The sequence below is a fragment of the Micromys minutus genome (genome assembly GCF_963924665.1).
Source record: "Micromys minutus genome assembly, chromosome: 14".
Classification (NCBI taxonomy): Eukaryota; Metazoa; Chordata; class Mammalia; order Rodentia; family Muridae; genus Micromys; species Micromys minutus.
In genome coordinates this window covers 43,893,929-43,911,818 of record NC_137983.1, presented here as the reverse complement: position 1 = coordinate 43,911,818, position 17,890 = coordinate 43,893,929, and the positions used below count along the sequence as shown (strand labels likewise).

Sequence of the window (17,890 nt, the reverse complement as noted above, 5' to 3'; positions counted from 1 at the left end):
AGACAGCCAAGGTTACAGCTTAGGTCAAACAAAAAAATCTGCCACACAGAAAAAAAAGAAGTATGTGAGGGGATAACAGCTTCATGTTAATAAAAACAGTGACATTAGACAGACTGTGACATTGCAGAAATTTTCATGAAATAAGAAACTGAATCCTCAATTTATTATCATCTTTCTTCGCTTACAAAGTAATTTTTTCACATAAAACCATAGTCACAAGTCAACACATTCTGTCTATAACTCACTGGGTGCTTGTGTAATGCCACTAAACTTATATCTTACCTGGCAGTTTTTGCAGCATGTTGATGAGGGAGATGAACTGTCACAAGCGTGTCCTGGTTTCAGAACACAAGTTTTAGGATTACAACAGCTATCAGGCCCACATTCCTGCAAAGGAAAACACATGGCCGTAACAAAAAACCTGATAGAACTATGTCATCAAGGAGAGTATTAGCAATCGCAGCAACTACAGACAGCCATGCCCATTAACACAATGCTTCTCTGGGTGTTTAATAGAGTGACTGTTCTACTTCCCTCCCAATTCAATTAGAAGCCATAGAAAAAAATATACAAAATAAATTTTTCCTGAAGTTGTATACAACAGGGAAAGAACCACAAATCACTACAGAAGAAAATCAAAGAAATTAATCCAGAGCTGAGAAGGTGTTTTCCTGAGCAAACCAGGATCAATCTTGATGATTAGCTAGGGTGGTTAGTGTTACAGTTACAGTTGAAGTTGCAGTTAGGGTTATGACAATGAGCTACTTGCCCCAAACCTACCGCCATCTGCAAATCTATAAGGCTAGTTCCAGACCCTCATTGTAAATGAGCCATCTTCCCCAGGTGTCTTCCCTTTCCTACTCTACCACCCCCATCTCCTCTATTTCTCACTTGCATATGGCCAACTCTATACCCACAGGCCTAAGTCCAGTTGTTTTGCCTTTGAACCTGCTTTGTTCAAAGCTACCTTTGAATGGTGAAACCTTCCTTCCCTCTTCTATCTGTGATGGAACATTTCCCCTCCTCATCTGCGATGGTTTGAATATGTTTAGGCCAGGGAATGGCACAAATAGGAGGTATGTCCTTGTTAAAGTACATATACTTTAGCAAGGTTTCACCATGTCATTGTGGGTGTGTATAAGACCCTCATCCTAACATCCTGAAAGTCAGTCTTCTGTTTGCCTTTGGAACAAGATGTAGAACTCCCAGCTCTTTCTACATCATGTCTGCCTTGAGGCTGCCATGTTTCTGCCTTGATAATAATGGACTGAACCTCTAAACCTGTAAGCCAGTCCCAATTAAATGTTGTCCTTGTAAAAGTTGCCTTGCAACTGTATTAAAAACTGCATGGTACTGGTGCAGAGATAGGCAGGTAGATAATGGAAGAGAATAGAAGATCCAAAAATGAACTCTCACACATATGGTCACTTGGTTTTTGACAAAGGAGCTGAAAACATTCAATGGAAAAAGGACAGCCTATTCAACAAATGGTGTTGGTTCAACTGGCAGTCAGCATGCAGAAGAATGAATATAGACCCTTTCTTATCTCCTTGTACAAAGTTCAAGTGCAAGTAGATCAAAGATCTCCACATAAAACCAGGTACACTGAAACTATTAGAAGAGTAGTAGGGAAAACTTTAGAACACATAGGCACAGGGAAAATTTTCCTGAACAGAACACCAATGGCTTGTACTCTAAGACCAAGGATCAAGAAATGAGACTTAATGAGATTGCAAAGTTTCTGTAAGGCCAAGGACACTGTCAAGAAAACAAAACTGCAGCCAACAAATTGGGAAAAAATTCCACATCTGATAGAGGTCTAATATCCAATATATACAAAGAACTCAAGAAGTTAGATTCCAGAGAATAAAACAATCCTATTTTAAAATGGGGTACAGAGCTAAACGAAGAATTTTCAATTGAGGAATACTGAATGGCTTAGAAGCATCTAAGGAAGTGCTCAACATCCCTAGTCATCAGGGAAATGTAAATCAAAACAACCCTGAGATTCCACCTCACACCAGTCAGAATGGCTAAGATCAAAAACTCAGATGACAGCAGATGCTGGTGAGGATTCAGAGAAAGAGGAACACTCCTCCACTGTTGGTGGGATTGTAAGCTGGTACAACCACTCTGGAAATCAGTCTGGCAGTTCCTCAGAAAATTGGACGTAGTCCTACCAGTTATTCCATTTCTGGGCATATACCCCAAAGATGCTCCAACATACAATAAGGACACATGCTCCACCATGTTCATAGAAGCCTTATTTATAGTAGCCAGAAGCTGGAAAGAACCCTGATGTCCTTTAGTAGATGAATAGATACAAAAATTGTGGTATATTTACACAATGGAATACTACTCAGCTATCATAAACAATGACTTTATGAAATTCCTAGGAAAATTGGTGTATCTAGAGAATATTATCCTGAGTGAGGTAACCCAATCACAAAAGAACAGACATAATATGCAGTCACTGACAATTGGAAACTAGCCCCAGAAAGCTCTGAATACCCAAGAAATAACTCAAAGATCATATGAAGCTCAAAAAAAGAAAGGCCAAAAAGTAAAAGCCTCAGTCCTTCTTAAAAAACAACAACAGCAACAACAAGTGTATAGCACCCTCTCAGAGTGGGGTACACCTAGACCTTAAATCATTAATAACTCAAGAGCTAAGAAGATAGCCTTGTGGCAATTTTTGGTATTTAAAAATCATTATGTTCAATCTATACACACCAAAAAAACTTTGACTATTTCCATGTTATGTTTTGTTTTACATGTATTTTATTCTTATGATAACTAGTAAGATTTCAATGCATACTATCAAACCTTTAAAAAATCAAGTACTGACAAAAATATATTCATATAGTTTTATGCCAAAATGCTTTTTAAAATCTATATATGTATCTCTCTTTTTAAAAAATAAAGTTGTAAGAAAAATAAATAAATAAAGTTGCCTTGGTCATAGTGTCTGTTCACAGCAAGCAAATCCCTAACTAACACACTGTTGGTATCTTGGCATCCATGGGCCTCCTTTCAGACCTTTGGTTTCAGAGCAAATTTTGCCTGATTCAGTTGAACAGTTTATCTACTAGCTTGATCTGTGATCTAACTCAGATCATGCAGGTCTGGACTGAACCAATCTTAGGAAAAACTGATTATCATATCAGACAATCAGTCAAAGAAAGAAGTGCTCAGGTCAAAGTACCAAAGCAGAAACAACAGAAATGACCAAGACAGCATGTCTCCCAACATACCAACTAGTTCTTAGAAGTGGTATCTATACAAACTACTTAGATGAACCCCAGGATGCAGAAATTAAAAGAACAATCATATACTTTATAAAATAATTCAAAGGACATAAAGTAGACATTAACAATCACTTCAATGAACTCCAAGAGGATAACAAACACTTAAGTGAAGAAAATACAAATAAATAGCTGAATGAAATTAAGGCAATTCATAATTTGAATACTGAACTCATGTAAATAGATAGAAACACTAAAAAGAACATATGCTTAAAAAGGTAAACTTTTTAATATCCCAATTAGAAAACTCAGGAAACTGTCTTATAAGCAGAATGAATCAAGTAGAATACAGAAAGACCATCAGGACTCAGGATAGAAAATCTAGACAAAATAATAACTATGAAAAAGTTAGACACAGGAAAGGAACAGGCAGTAACTGTGGGACCATATGAAAAATATCAAACCTTCCAAAACTGGGCATGGATGAAAAAGAATTCCTGATTAATGGACTAGACTAGATCATTAAACAAAATCATAGGAGGACAAAATGCCCCAAACTAAGGAAAGATATACCCATATAGATATAAGAAGCACACAGAGCCTTAACTAGTTAAGACTAGAAACACACAAACACACACACACCATAGCATAGCATAATTAAAACACTAAATATCCAGAATAAAGTAAAACTATTGAACGCTATAAGAAAAAAAGAAAACACAAGTCACATATAAAGGAAAACCCATCAGAATATTTCTCAAGAAAAGCTGAAAGCCAGGAGAGTTGGGAACAATGCATTCCAAGTACTAAAAGACCGTGACTGACAATTTGGGCTACTATAATATTTTAAATGGGGGGGAAACAGCCTAAAATGCATAACTACAAATGAACAACAACAAAAAAAAAAAATAAGAAACCCTGAACAAAACACTTAACACCATACTTAGAACTGAGTAGAGGCATAAGTACAGCTGAGATACTCTAAAAGAAAGCTACAATTTAGTGATATACAAAATACAACTAAAAACACAAACCTGCACAAAAAAATGACTACAATCTATCTATAAACACACTTCAATAATCACACTAAATATTAACGGTTTCAAGTCTCCAATAAAAAAGACATAGACTAGGTGAATGGATTAAGAAACAAAATCCATCCCTCTCATCTGCAAGAAAGGCATCTTAGCATTAAAGGTAGGTACCACTGGGATGGCAAAAAAATACTCTGTGTAAATGGAACCAATAAGCAAGAAATCATTGTTATTTTGACATATGACAGAATAGACTTCAAACCAAAATTAATAAAAAGAGATGGGGAAGGATACTACATTCTTACTGAAGGACAAACCCATTAAGAAGATATAACAATTCTAATCATTTATACACAAAACAGGAGAAGATCAAATTTCATACAAGAAACACTACTAACAGATAAGATCACAATTTGACCCTTAGTTGAAAGTAGAGTCTTCAGTATCCCTGTCACCAAGAAAAAAGTCATAGAGCTAACAAATAAAGAGAGAAATGTTGGAACTAAGCATGCCATGGATCAAATGGACCTAACAGACTTATATAAAACAATCCATATAAACATTAAAGAATATACTTGCTTCTTGGCAGCCCATAGAACTCCAAAATTGACGACATATTATGCCAAGAATCACATAGATATAGATTAAAATAATAGCCCATACTTTGTCTGATAGCCATGGATTAAAACAAAATGTCAAGAACAATAGAAATAGCAGAAGAGATACAATTTTATGTAAGCTAAGCAACTCACTACTGAATGACATCAGTACAGAAATCAATACAGACCATCAAGAAGAAAATTAAAATCTTTTAGAACTGGATAAAATGAAAATACAACACACCCCAACCTTGGGATATAATGAGGGCAGTTCTAAACAGGAAGTTCATTGTATGTAAAAACTGCACATGACAAAAAGAACTGGAGGAAACTCACAATAATAACAACACAATTGAAAACTCTTGAAAAAAAATAAATATGAGCCAAAAAAATAGATAGAAGACAGCAAAGTGGCTGATATAAAATTAACTCAAAGAAATCAATAGCCTTCCTCTACTCAAAAGATAAAAAGGATGAGAAAGAAATTTAGGGAATCAACATCCTCCACAATAGTCCTAAATAATATAATATAATATACCTTGGTGTGACTCTAACCAAGCAAGTGAAAGATCTGTATGACAAGAACTTCAAGTCCCTAAAGAAAGAAATTTAAGAACATCTCAGAAGATGGAAAGATCTCCCATGCTCATGGACTGGCAGAATTAATATAGTAAAAATGGCCATCTTGCCAAAAGCAATCTACAGATTCAATGCAATCCTCTTCAAAATTCCAACTCAATCTTTATAGAGTTAGAAAGCAATTTGCAAATTAATTTGAAATAACAAAAAAGGATAGCAAAAACTATTTATTCTCAACAATAAAAGAACTTCTTGGGGAATCACCATCCGTGACCTCAAGCTGTATTACAGAGCAATAGTCATAAAAACTGTATGGTATTGGTACAGAGACAGGAAGGTAGATCAATGGAATAGAACTGAAGACCCAGAAATAAACCCACACACCTATGGACACTTGATCTTTCACAAAGGAGCTAAAACCATCCAGTGGAAAGCAGCATTTCCAACAAATGGTGCTGATCCAATGGGAGTCAGCATGTAGAAGAATGCAAGTTGACCCATTCTTATTGCCCTGTACAAAGCTCAAGTCCAAATGGATCAAAGAGCTCAATATAAATCCAGATACACTCAAACTAATAGAAGAGAAAGTGGGGAAGAGCCCTGAACACATGGGAACTAGGGAAATTTTCCTGAACAGAACACCAATGGCTTATGCTCTAAGATCAAGAATCAAAAATTGGACCTCATAAAATTGCAAAACTTTTGCAAGGGAAAGGACACTGTCATTAGGAAAAAATGGCAACCAACAGATTGGGAAAAGATCTTTACCAGTCCTACATCAAATAGTGAGATAATATCCAATATATACAAAAATCTTAAGAAGTTAGACTCTAGAGAATCAAATAACCCTACTAAAAATAGGGAACAGAGTTAAATAAATAATTCTCAATGAAGGAATACCAAATGTCTGAGAAGCACCTAAAGAAATGTTCATCATCCTTAGTCATCAGGGAAATGCAAAACAATCCTGAGATTCCACCTCATACCGGTCAAAATGGCTAAAAAACTCAAATGACAGCAGACACTAGTGAGGATGTGGAGAAAGTGGAACACTCTTCCATTGTTGGTGGGATTGCAAGCTGGTACAACCACTCTGGAAATCAGTCTGGAGGTTCCTCAGAAAATTGGACATAGTACTACCTGAGGACCCAACTACACCATTCCTAGGCATATACCCAAAAGACACTCCAACATATTAACAAGGATACATGCTCCACCATGTTTATAGCAGCCTTATTTATAATAGCCAGGAGCTGGCAAGAACCCAGATGTCCTTCAACAGAGGAATAGATACAGAAAATGTGGTACATTTACACAATGAAGTACTACTCAGTTATTAAAAATAATGAGTTTATGAAATTCTTAAGCAAATGGATGGATCTAGAAAATATCATCCTGAGTGAGGTAACCCAATCACAAAAGTACACCCATGGTATGCACTCACTGTTAAGTAGATATTAGCCCCAAAGCTCGGATTACCCAAGATACAATCCACAGAACACATGAAGTTCAAGAAGAAGGACGTCCAAAGTGTGGATGCTTCAGTCCTCTTAAAAGAGGGAACAAAAATATTCTCAGGAGTAAATATGGAGACAAATCTTGAAGTAGAAACTGAAAAAGACATCCAGAGATTGTCCCACCTGGGGACCTAGCCCATATCCAGCCACCAACACCAAACAACATTGCTGATGCCTAGAAGTGCATGTGAATAGGAGCCTGATATCGATGTCTCCTGAGAGGCTCTACCAGAACGTAACAAAAACAAAGGAAGATGTTCACAGCCAACCATAGAACTGAGAATGGAGTCCTTAATGGATGAGTTAAAGGAAGAATTGAAAGAGTTGAAGAGGTTGGTTACCCCATAAGAACAATACCAACCAACCAGAGCTCCCAGAGATTAAACCACTATCCAAAGAGTACACATGGCTCCAGCTGCATACCTAGCAGAGGATGGCCTTGTTGGGCATCAATGGGAGGAGAAGCTCTTGGTCCTGCCAATGTTCAATGTCCTGGTGTAAGGGAATGTCAGGGTGGGGAGGAGGTGGGTGGGGAGGTGAACACCCTCATAGAAGCAGGGGAAGAGGTGATGAAATAGGGGACATGGAGGGAAATCCAGGAAAGGGGATAATATTTGAAATGTAAATAAAATATACCAAATAAAATCAGAAAAAAAAGAGTACATAGAAGAAATAAGCTTGAGCACTAACCAGTGAAATAGAAAACAAAACCAATATACAAAGAATAATAAAACCAAGTGTTGACTCTTGGAGAATATCAACAAGGTTGACAAACCTTTAGCCAAATTAATAAAAATATGCAGATAAAGGATCCAAATTAATAATATCAGAAATAAAAATGGAAACACTGCAACAGATGCCAAGGTAACTCCAAGTATTATATGAATATGCTTTAAATATATATACATAAAACTGGAAAGCCTAAAAGAAATGGATGCAACATATATATTCTACTAAGGTTAAATCAAGATGAAATAATCAACAAAAGCAAGCTCCAAGCCCCTTGTTAAACAGAATCAGCAATTAAAAATTTCCCACCCAAGAAAGCACTGAGACAGATGAATTCAGCATAGAATTCTGCCATACCTTGAAAGAACAACTAAAGCCAATGCTCCTCAACATACTCTGCAAAACAGAAACTCAAGGAACATCTCCCAGCTCTTTTTATAAGCCACTATTTTCCTAAACTACTCAAAGACTCGACAGACAGGAAAATTATATGCCAATATCATATATTAACATAGATGTAAATTTTCTCAATAGAATACTTGGAAAAGAATTCAAGAACACATCACAAGTATTATTTGCAATAATCAAATTGGCTTCATTCCAGAGATTCAGGGATTGGTCAACAAAGATAAATTTAATTCATCACACAAATAGACTGAAAGATGTGGCAGGATATTTGACCAAATTGTGAATCTCTGAGATTGTGAACTGTAAGAATCTGTTTTCTAGCTGTGGCTCAGCCTTTGATCCTAGAGCTTTCTGTTTACTGTAAACAAGTACTTATGGTACAGCTCAGCTCTAGCACACACCTTTAATCCAAGAGCTACGTAAAGTCAATCACAGATCAAAGCAACCAGCTGATAAGGAATAAATATAAGTAAACAGAAAGGAGGGTCTTTGAGTTAAAGGACTTTTAAGACAGCATAGGGAAGGAGAAAGAGTTTTGTCCCCACCCCCAGGACATTAGTGGAGTAGGACTGGGTGCTTTCTCTGCCTCTCTGAGATAAAAGGCTTTCACCATAGCATCTGACTCCTGAGTCTTCATTTGGAAATTTGAAAATTTACAATTTAGTTTTTAAAACAACAGAAAGAGACTGCACAGATGGCTTAGTGGGTAAGAGCACTGAATGCTCTTCCAGAGATCCTGAGTTCAATTCCCAGCAACCACATGGTGGCTCACAACCATCTGTAATGAGATCTGATGCCCTCTTCTGCTGTGTTTGAAGATAGCTACAGTGTATTAACATACATAAGATAAATAAATCTCAAAAAAAATCAGACAAAATCCATGTGATCACTTCATTAGATGAAGAAAGGCCTTTAACAAAATCCAATGTTCCTTCATGCATAATAAGAGGCCTGGAAAGACTAGGGATAAAACTGGAATAAAAGACATTTTCAACAGCCATGGTCAAAATGGACAGCTGCTGTAAATAGATCCATACTTAATCATCTTGCACAAAATTCACCTCCAAAAGTATCAAAAACCTTAACATAAGACCAAACAGACTGAATCTGGCAGAAGAGAAATCGAGGAATAGTCTTGAACTCATTGGTAAGGGAAAAGACTTTCTGAGTAGGACACAGAATGGGTGAGAAGAGCAACAGTTAATAAATAGGACCTCGTGAAACTAAAAAGCTTCCGTATGGCAAAGAACACCATCATTTGGACCAAGTGGCAGGTAACAGAATGCAAAAAAATTAACTACCCACCCAATAAAAGGCTAATATCTAAAACATATAAAGAACTCAAAAAAAAAAAAAAAAAAACTAGACACTAAGAAAACACATAACCCAGTTTAATTTGAAAATGCTTTCAAAAGAGGAGAAACACTTAAATGTTCAACATCTTTAGTCATCAGAAAAATGCAAATCAAAGCTACTTTGAGATTTCATCTTACACCAATCAGAATGACCAAGATCAATAAAACAGGTGACAGCTCATGCTGGCAAGGATGTGGGGTGAGGGAAACACTCATTCGAAGCATGTGGCAATGCAAACTTGAACAGCCACTATAGAAATCAGTATGGCAGTCCCTTGGGAAGCTGGAAATATATTTTCTTCAAGATCCAGCAATAATATTATTGGGCATATACCCAAAGGACTCTACATCCTACAAAGAGACATTTGTTCAGTGATGTTCACTGATGCTCTATTCCTAATAAGTAGAAAAAATATAAACAGTCTATATGCCCATTAACAAATGAATACATCAGGAAATGTAGTACATTTACACAGCGGAATGTTACTGTTAAAACAATCATGAAATGTGCAGGTAAGTGGATAGAACTAGAAAAAAAATCATGAGTGGCATAACCCAACTCAAAATGACTAATATAGTATGTCTTCCCTCATATGCAGATGCTAGTTTTTGAGCTTTTGATAAAAGTGATACCATCTGAATAACCACAGAGGTTGGTTATTCAGAGTAAGGAACAATACAGAGAGGGAAGGATCTTCCAAGTAAATAGAAATAGAATATACAGTTATAGAGAAACAGGGAGACTGGAACACAAGAATTAATTAGAGAGGGGGCTCCAAGAACAAGGTAAGAGAGGTAATATAGGTAGGGTCAACTAACACTAAGAGTCATTTAGTTGGTCATATAGGAACCTACTACAATAGAAACTTCTTAAAATATATACATATATTTTTTAAAAATTTAATGGAATCACCAAATAGTGGCAGAGACAAAGCTCTAAATAAACATCTCTTGCTACCAAATGAAACCTCCAGGAATGGGTTACAACTTAACAAATTATTGATCCAAGGAGCCCCATGAAATCCCCCCAACAAACAAACTCCAACTGTTGCCATGGCTATTGGTTGTTCTAAACAAACTTGATGGCGAGGCCCTATTTCTGAAGAGAACACTTAAATATCTCATTGAACACAGAGAAGCTGAGCTGGTGCCTACCTAGAGCCTTCGTTTCTACTGACTGGTGCTCATGGAAGCTACTCTGCACAGTAACCAGAAGAGAAAGTTTAACACCCTGCCATAAAAATGGTGACCAGTCTGCACGGTCACTGCACAGTGGTACAATAGTGGCACAGATGTTGCAGGAGTAACCATCCATTGATCGGATTTAAGACCCACTGCATGAGATGGAACCCATGCCTGACACTGATTATGTAGCCAAGAATTTGAGACTAGATAGGTCATGGATCTAGTGACAAACCATATACTGCTAAAGAAACATAGTAAAATAATGCCTAAGTTTTCTCCTAAAGTAGATGGGAACAAACACAGACACCCACAACCAGACAATGTGCAGAGTATGAGACTGTGGAACACTCAGTCTCAAATAGGATGCTTTCATCAAATACCTTGTCTCAGTTCTCAGGAGGAAATGCTAAAGAGGGGAGTGGAAAGATTGTAAGAGCCAGAAGCAATAATGCCAAAAAAAAAAAAAAAAAAAAAAAAAAAAAAAAAAAAAAAAAAAAAAAAAAAAAACTGTGTCTTCTAACACATGCATGAATTCACAAAGGACCAGGACTGCATGCACAGGGCCCGCACATATCTAAACCAAACAGGGTCTCTGAACTGAAATGGGGAAGTCAACACAATGAAAGAGCTAGAGAAAGATCTGAAGTAGCTGAAAGGGTTTGCAACATTCATGGGAAGAACAACATTATCAACCAACCAAACCCTCCAGAGCTTCCAGGGACTAAAACACCAACCAATGAGCACACATAGAGACCCATGGCTCCAGTTGCATATGTAGCAGAGGATAACATTGTCTGGCATCAATGGGAGAAGAGACCTTTGGCCCAGTGAAGGCTCGTTTTTCCCAGTGTAGTGGAAAGCCAAGGCACTGAGGTGGAGAAGGTAATTGGGAGAAGAAGCACCTTCCTGGAAGCAAGTGGAGGGTGGCAGGAAATGGATGGGGGGAAGGGGATAGCATTTGAGATGTAAATACAGAGAATATTCAATTAAAAAAAAAAAAAAACTAGCCACCCTGGAGTAGGAACTTACCAAGGTCATCCACTATGATCAAAATGCTTCAACAGATGTAAGTCAATAAGTGTAATCAATCATATAAATGGGCTCAGTAAATGGAGAAACAGACTCTGATAAAAATAAATCCAACCTGTTTTCATGATAGAAGTTCTAAAGCGTGTATGACTGGGGGAGACCATCCCTCAACATAAAGAGTTCATATGACAAACCCACAGACAACATCATCCTAAGTGGAGAAAGGCTGAAGCAGCCACATTGAAGTCAGGAATGAGACAAGGCTGTCCATTCTCCCAACTCCCTTTCAGTATAGTACCTGAGCACTGACTGAAGCAGTAAGTCCATAACATGAATTCACAGAGATACAGGTAGGAAGAGAAGAAGCTACAATACCCACTGGCAAACAATATAATGGGAGACCGAAAAAAAAAAAGTGGAAGGATACAATAGCAACTTAAAAACCCAGTAACCTTTCTACACCTTAACAGCAAACACCCTCAGAAAGAGGTCAGGGACATACTCCTATTTAAAATAGCCTCAAAGACAATTTGACTTTTAGGAAATACAAGGTCAAATAGAGGAGCAGAGATTTAAGGGGGAAAAAAGCCTAAAAGACTTTTGAATAAATGTAACCAAGCAATTGAAAGGCCCCTAAAATGAAAACTTTAAAATTTCTGAAGAAAGGTATTTAGGAAGACAGAATCATTCTCCTGTGTTCACTTATTTATATAATTAATAAATAATTCATATTTGAACATGACCAAAAGCAACTAGATTCAATGGGGTCCTAATCAAAATACCCTCAAAGCTCAATATCACTCCATGATAAAAAAAAAAAAAATCAACCAAAATATTAAATATAGAGTATCTTAGTTAAGGTCTTACTGTTGTGATCAGACACCATGACCAAGGCAACTCTTATAAGGACAACATTTCATTGGAACTGGCTTACAGGTTCAGAGATTCAGTCCAGTGTCATCAAGGCAGGAACATGGCAAGCGTAGTGCAGGAGGAGCTGAGAGTCCTACATCTTCACCTAAAGGCTGCTAGTAGAAAACTGACTTCCAGGCAGCTAGGATGAGAGTCTTATAGCCCACACCCACAATGACACACCTACTCCAACAATCCCACACCTTCTAATAGTGCCACTTCCTGGGCTGAGCATATACAAACCACCACATGGAGGAAAAGCATGTACCTCAAAAAGAAAGAGCCCTGACCACACTAATTAGGAAAACCCTGAGGCATGTATCAAGGTGTGTGGTACCAGAAGACAACTCTACCACTTCAGATGTCTTAATCAGAATAATAAGACAAGAGACACATTAAGAGCTTTCAATCAGGAAAGGAAAAGGGTTAAAATACACATTTTAACAGAACAAAAACATGATCAGACATTTAGAAAAAGAAAAAAACAACTGATAAACAAATTAAGTAAATGTACAAATACAAAATTCAGTACATTTTCAGTATGTTTAACTTTTTGTCATTGTATAGTCACTGTATGGATTTCTATGCTACATAAGGATGTTCTCATAGAAGTATATATTGTACAGTGAGCATATTCCCCCTCATAGCCCTCCTTCACTCTCCCTCCCCTCCTTCACTCTCCCTCCCCTCCTTCACTCTCCCTCCCCTCCTTCACTCTCCCTCCCCTCCTTCACTCTCCCTTCCCTCCTTCACTCTTCCTCCCCTCCTTCACTCTCCCTCCCCTCTTTCACTCTCCCTCCCCTCCTTCACTCTCCCTCCCCTCCTTCACTCTCCCTCTCCCCTGTTAGTCCCCTTTATCTCCAAGATTAACTTTTTCTTTCATGTAAAATATGCATATATGGCTATGAACTTATTTAGAATCTAAGAGCCACATAGAGAAAATGTGTTATATTTGTCTTTCTGAGACTGGTTTAATTCACCTAATATGATAATCTCCATTTTCTGCATATGATACAACTGTATTCACTGCCTTTTTCATGTGTAAGTAACAGGAACATGTAGAAGACCCCACAAAAGCAATATCATACACACAACCCTACAAAGAAATACACAGGAATAAATCAAATCAAGAAAGTGAGTAAGGCACCAAGGGTGCATCTTACTTTCAAACTCTGGAACCATTGACATCAGTTAAATGCTCACACTGACCAAACTGATGGAAAGCATCAACCATATTCTTATCAAATTAGCAATGACATTCTTTAGAGAAATGGGGGGCGGGGATCTAAAATATCTGTAGCATCGAAGAAGACCCTAAATCCTCAGCAAAAGGAATGGAACAGGAAGGCACCATCCTACCTGAGTACTGAATATACTAACAAGTTATAACACCAAATGCCATGGCACTAAAAGAGAGAGCAGTGGGGGCACCGTGCAAAAGAAGGCAGGGAGATGGTCATGTGTCACAGAGAAGGCAGGGACACTCATGTGTCACAGAGAAGGCAGGGACATACGTGCTCATCTGTCACTTTCAATGTTTTTGTAACCAAGTATGCTGTGGGGGGGTCCCTATACAGAGAAAAAGTGAAAAACACCATTGCATGATGCAATGTGGGGGGAAAAAATCTCAGAAATGCTACACAGACAAAAAGGAGGGAAAAGGAGGGAGGGAGATGTAAAAGAAACAGATGCTATACCAGCCAGTTCAGCTGGGGTGAACTGGCCTGACAGGCCCCATAGTGCAGGCTGATTGGAGACAAACACAAACCAAATGGGGAAACCCAAGAAAGGCAAGAGAAGGCTCCAGTGGGGTTGCCAGACTTGGTATTTGATGCTTGCCAAGCTCATGGTCCTGTCTGTGTGATTGGTCCCTTTTATTATGTGATTTTTAAAACTGGTTTAAGAGGAGGCCAATAACAGGAAAGGAGGAGGACTTGTTCTGCAAAACAGTAGCAATCTTTTTGTGGGTTATACAAACCAGCAATTCATGTCTAAGTATCTATAAAGCCCTGCTGTGTCTAGCTGGTGATTAAGGACATCTGCACTATCACTATAGAAACCAAGCTGCCAGGAAGCACTGTACTCTGGACAGTTGACCTTAACATACATGATCACAGTTACAGTAAAGGACAGGGCCCCTCACCAGACTACTGATGCCATGGAAAAGCTACGCCCTAAAAAGTATGTACTGGGCCGATGACAGATTCAACTCAAGCATACAGTTACGAAATTGACAAAGTTTCAGAAAAGACTTAGAGGCACACACGTACTTCACTTAAACGATGCCCTCGCTCCTTTGTGCCAATCCATCTGTTTTGCGGTACATTCTGAAGTTGCTCAAAACCCTTGGGTGTAAGAGCTAAATGATATTGGAGAGAGCACTGTGGGGAGTACTGTGCACACCGGTGATCCTAAAGCTTGCATCCTTCATAGCAGTGCTCCAAGTAGTGCTCGGGGCAATTTTGAAACATAGCATCTCTCAGGAAGACAAGCTAAAGCGGTCAATTTGTTATGAATTTCCCGAGATGGCACACTTACTTGTTCGGAGCCACAGTCACAAGCTTCGTTGCCCTCCACCTTGCGATTTCCGCAGACTGCGCCTGGACCTCTTTGCATCTGTGGCTTGTTCTGCAGACATTTGGCACCCTCGTTTGATTTAAAATGTTCAAAGTCACTCAAGCTGCAGTTGCTAAATGTCTTCACACCTGCATACTGCCTAAAAAGGGAAGTCATATACTGTCGTCAGCAGCATATATCTCAAAGCATTGCTCCATTTTACATGTTAGCTTTGCAGTATTGGTTGGCAAATACTCCCGTTAAGTGTTCATTGCTCATAATCATTCCTGGGGAGGTCAAATGATTGTATTCACCATAGTACATTTTGTTACTTAAAATAAATTAAGTACAAGTCAAACAAAGGTGAGAGCAGAGCCCACTGGAGCCCCAGAATCCATCCAGAAAGGGCTGCCTATGTTATAAGTGCTTATGGGAAAAGCAACAATGATAAGACTCTCAAATAACCTAATATTGTGTCTCAATGATCTAGAAAAATAAGAAGCCAAACCCAAATGCACTAGACAGCAAGAAATAATAGAGATCAGAGAATAATTTAAACAAACAGAAACTAAAATAATAAGTAAAAGCAAAGAAACAGACAACTGGCTCTTTAAAAAATATTAACAAGATTGGCAAGCTTTTATTCAAACTGACAGAATAAAAGAAAAACATCAAGTTAATATAGTTAGAGACTAAAAGATAATTATGGAAACAGACTCTAGAAAAACCAGAAAATTTAGAAGAAATAGATAGATTTCTAAATGATTATGAGCTACCAAAATTAAACCCAAAAGATATAACAATTTATATAAACCTATAACAGATTATGAGAGTTATCAAGTCTCTCCATTAAAAAAACAACAGTCCAGAACCAAATATACTCCCTGCTAAATTCTCTAATACCAAGATTTCAGATGGTTCCACAAAATAGAAAAGAAACATTTCCATACTCATTCTATAAAACCAACCTTATCCCTAGACCAAAACTGGATAATGGTACAACAGGCAAAGCAATTTCTCTGATAAACAAAAATGCAAAAGTTCCCTACAAAATACTTGAAAACAGAATTCAAGAACATGTTCAGAAGATAGTGGGTCACAATTAAATTGGCTTAATCCAATCGACTCAACATAATCATGTCAATAAATATAAAATATCTTAAAAATAGAATTGTGGGCAGAAATCACATGATTATTTCAATTAATACAAAACATTCTTATGATATATGTCCTGAAGAAATTAGGAAAAGTTGGAACATATCTCAACATAATAAAGACTATATAAGACAAACTTACGTCCAACATTTTTCTAAATAGAAAAATATTGAAACCTTTTCTTTCCAAATCCAGAAAAAGTGTTCCATTTTTCCTGCTTTTAGTCAATGTAATGTTTGAAGCCTTAGCCAGAGCAACAAGAACAAGAAAGAAGAAACAACAGGACGTAATGGCACATGACTTTAATCACTGCACTCAGGAGGCAGAAGCAGGCAGATCTCTGTGAGTTAGGAGTAGCCTGGTCTACATAGTGAGTTCCAGGCCAGCCAATGCTACATGGTGAGACCCTGCCTCAAAAACAAAAAGAAAAAGAGGGAGCTAGAGAGATGGCTCAGTAGTTAAGAGAGCATCAGGATCAGAGTAAGGTTCCAAGAGACCATAACAACTGTGTGTGATTTACCTTTATGGAGATCCTCTGACCTCCAGCCTCCACGGGTATACACACACACACACACACACACACACACACACACACACACACACACACACTTATTATTTAAAATAAAATGTTTTTAAAAGAAAAGAGAAAAAAAGAACAAAAGTAGAAAACAAAACCATCCACTGAAAACATCAAACTATTCCTCTTTATAGACAGCAAGTTTGTAGTCAAAGAAACACTCCCTCCATACCTCTCCCCTCCCCACCCCTGTGTGTGTGTGTGTGTGTGTGTGTGTGTGTGTGTGTGTGTGTTTAACTTTGAGAAGAAAAAAATAGAAAGGAATCACATTGGCAATAGTTTCTAAACAAACAACAAAAAACAAACAAACAAACAAAAAAAAAAAAAACACAAAGCAAACCCCCTGGGAATAAAGCCGTACTGCCACACATAGATCAGCTCCTCAGTCAACTCCCATCAGAGATACGCCTTTTGTAGTAAAGGGGGATTAACACCACAGCTGGACAATCTGCTGAGGATGAGAGACCACTGAACTCTCTTTCCTGAACAGGCTGGCTTCATTAAACTTCTTCCCTTGGGGCAGAAAAGAAAGCACTGAGATTCTAAGAGCCCATGTGGCATGTGACTCTAAAGAAACTGTTTTCCACAGACACAACAGGACTGATGCTCATATGACCCCACAGAGGCTGTGGTAACACAAACAAGACCTGCACGGGTTCAGTTGTGATGGGATCCAGGCACTGAGAAGAGAAAGACACAAAGCCCCACCACTAATAATCAAGATGGTATCAGCAACTGATACCCACTGGCAAAGGGGAAAGCGGGTTTCTCCTGTGGAGTCTCACAGGTTGGATCAGCCATACTCCAGGCAGGCCTCATGACCAGAAAAAAAAAAATTGGCTCTATTTGCTTTGATTTTTGTTTTTTCTGTGCAAGTGTTCTGTTTGCCTTCTGGTTTTGTTTGGGGGTTTTCATTATTTTTAAAGAAACAGATAACTAAAAGGTGATAGGTGAGTAGGTAGGAAGGTTATGGAAGGAGTTGGGGAAGGGAGAGAAGTATCAAACTATAT

The 17,890-nt window shown here is 38.0% G+C and overlaps 1 protein-coding gene across 1 annotated transcript in view; it reads right to left on the bottom strand.

The window, feature by feature from the left end:
* The window catches only part of LOC308430013 (disintegrin and metalloproteinase domain-containing protein 32-like), a gene marked incomplete at both ends in the record, with an annotated part of 87,372 nt that overhangs the window by 30,446 nt on the left and 39,036 nt on the right, over positions 1-17,890 (bottom strand). The window contains 2 exons of the mRNA XM_080929094.1: positions 283-387; positions 15,131-15,308. Of these exons, the coding sequence (XP_080785220.1) occupies positions 283-387; positions 15,131-15,308 (283 nt within the window). The remainder of the gene's footprint in view (positions 1-282; positions 388-15,130; positions 15,309-17,890) is intronic.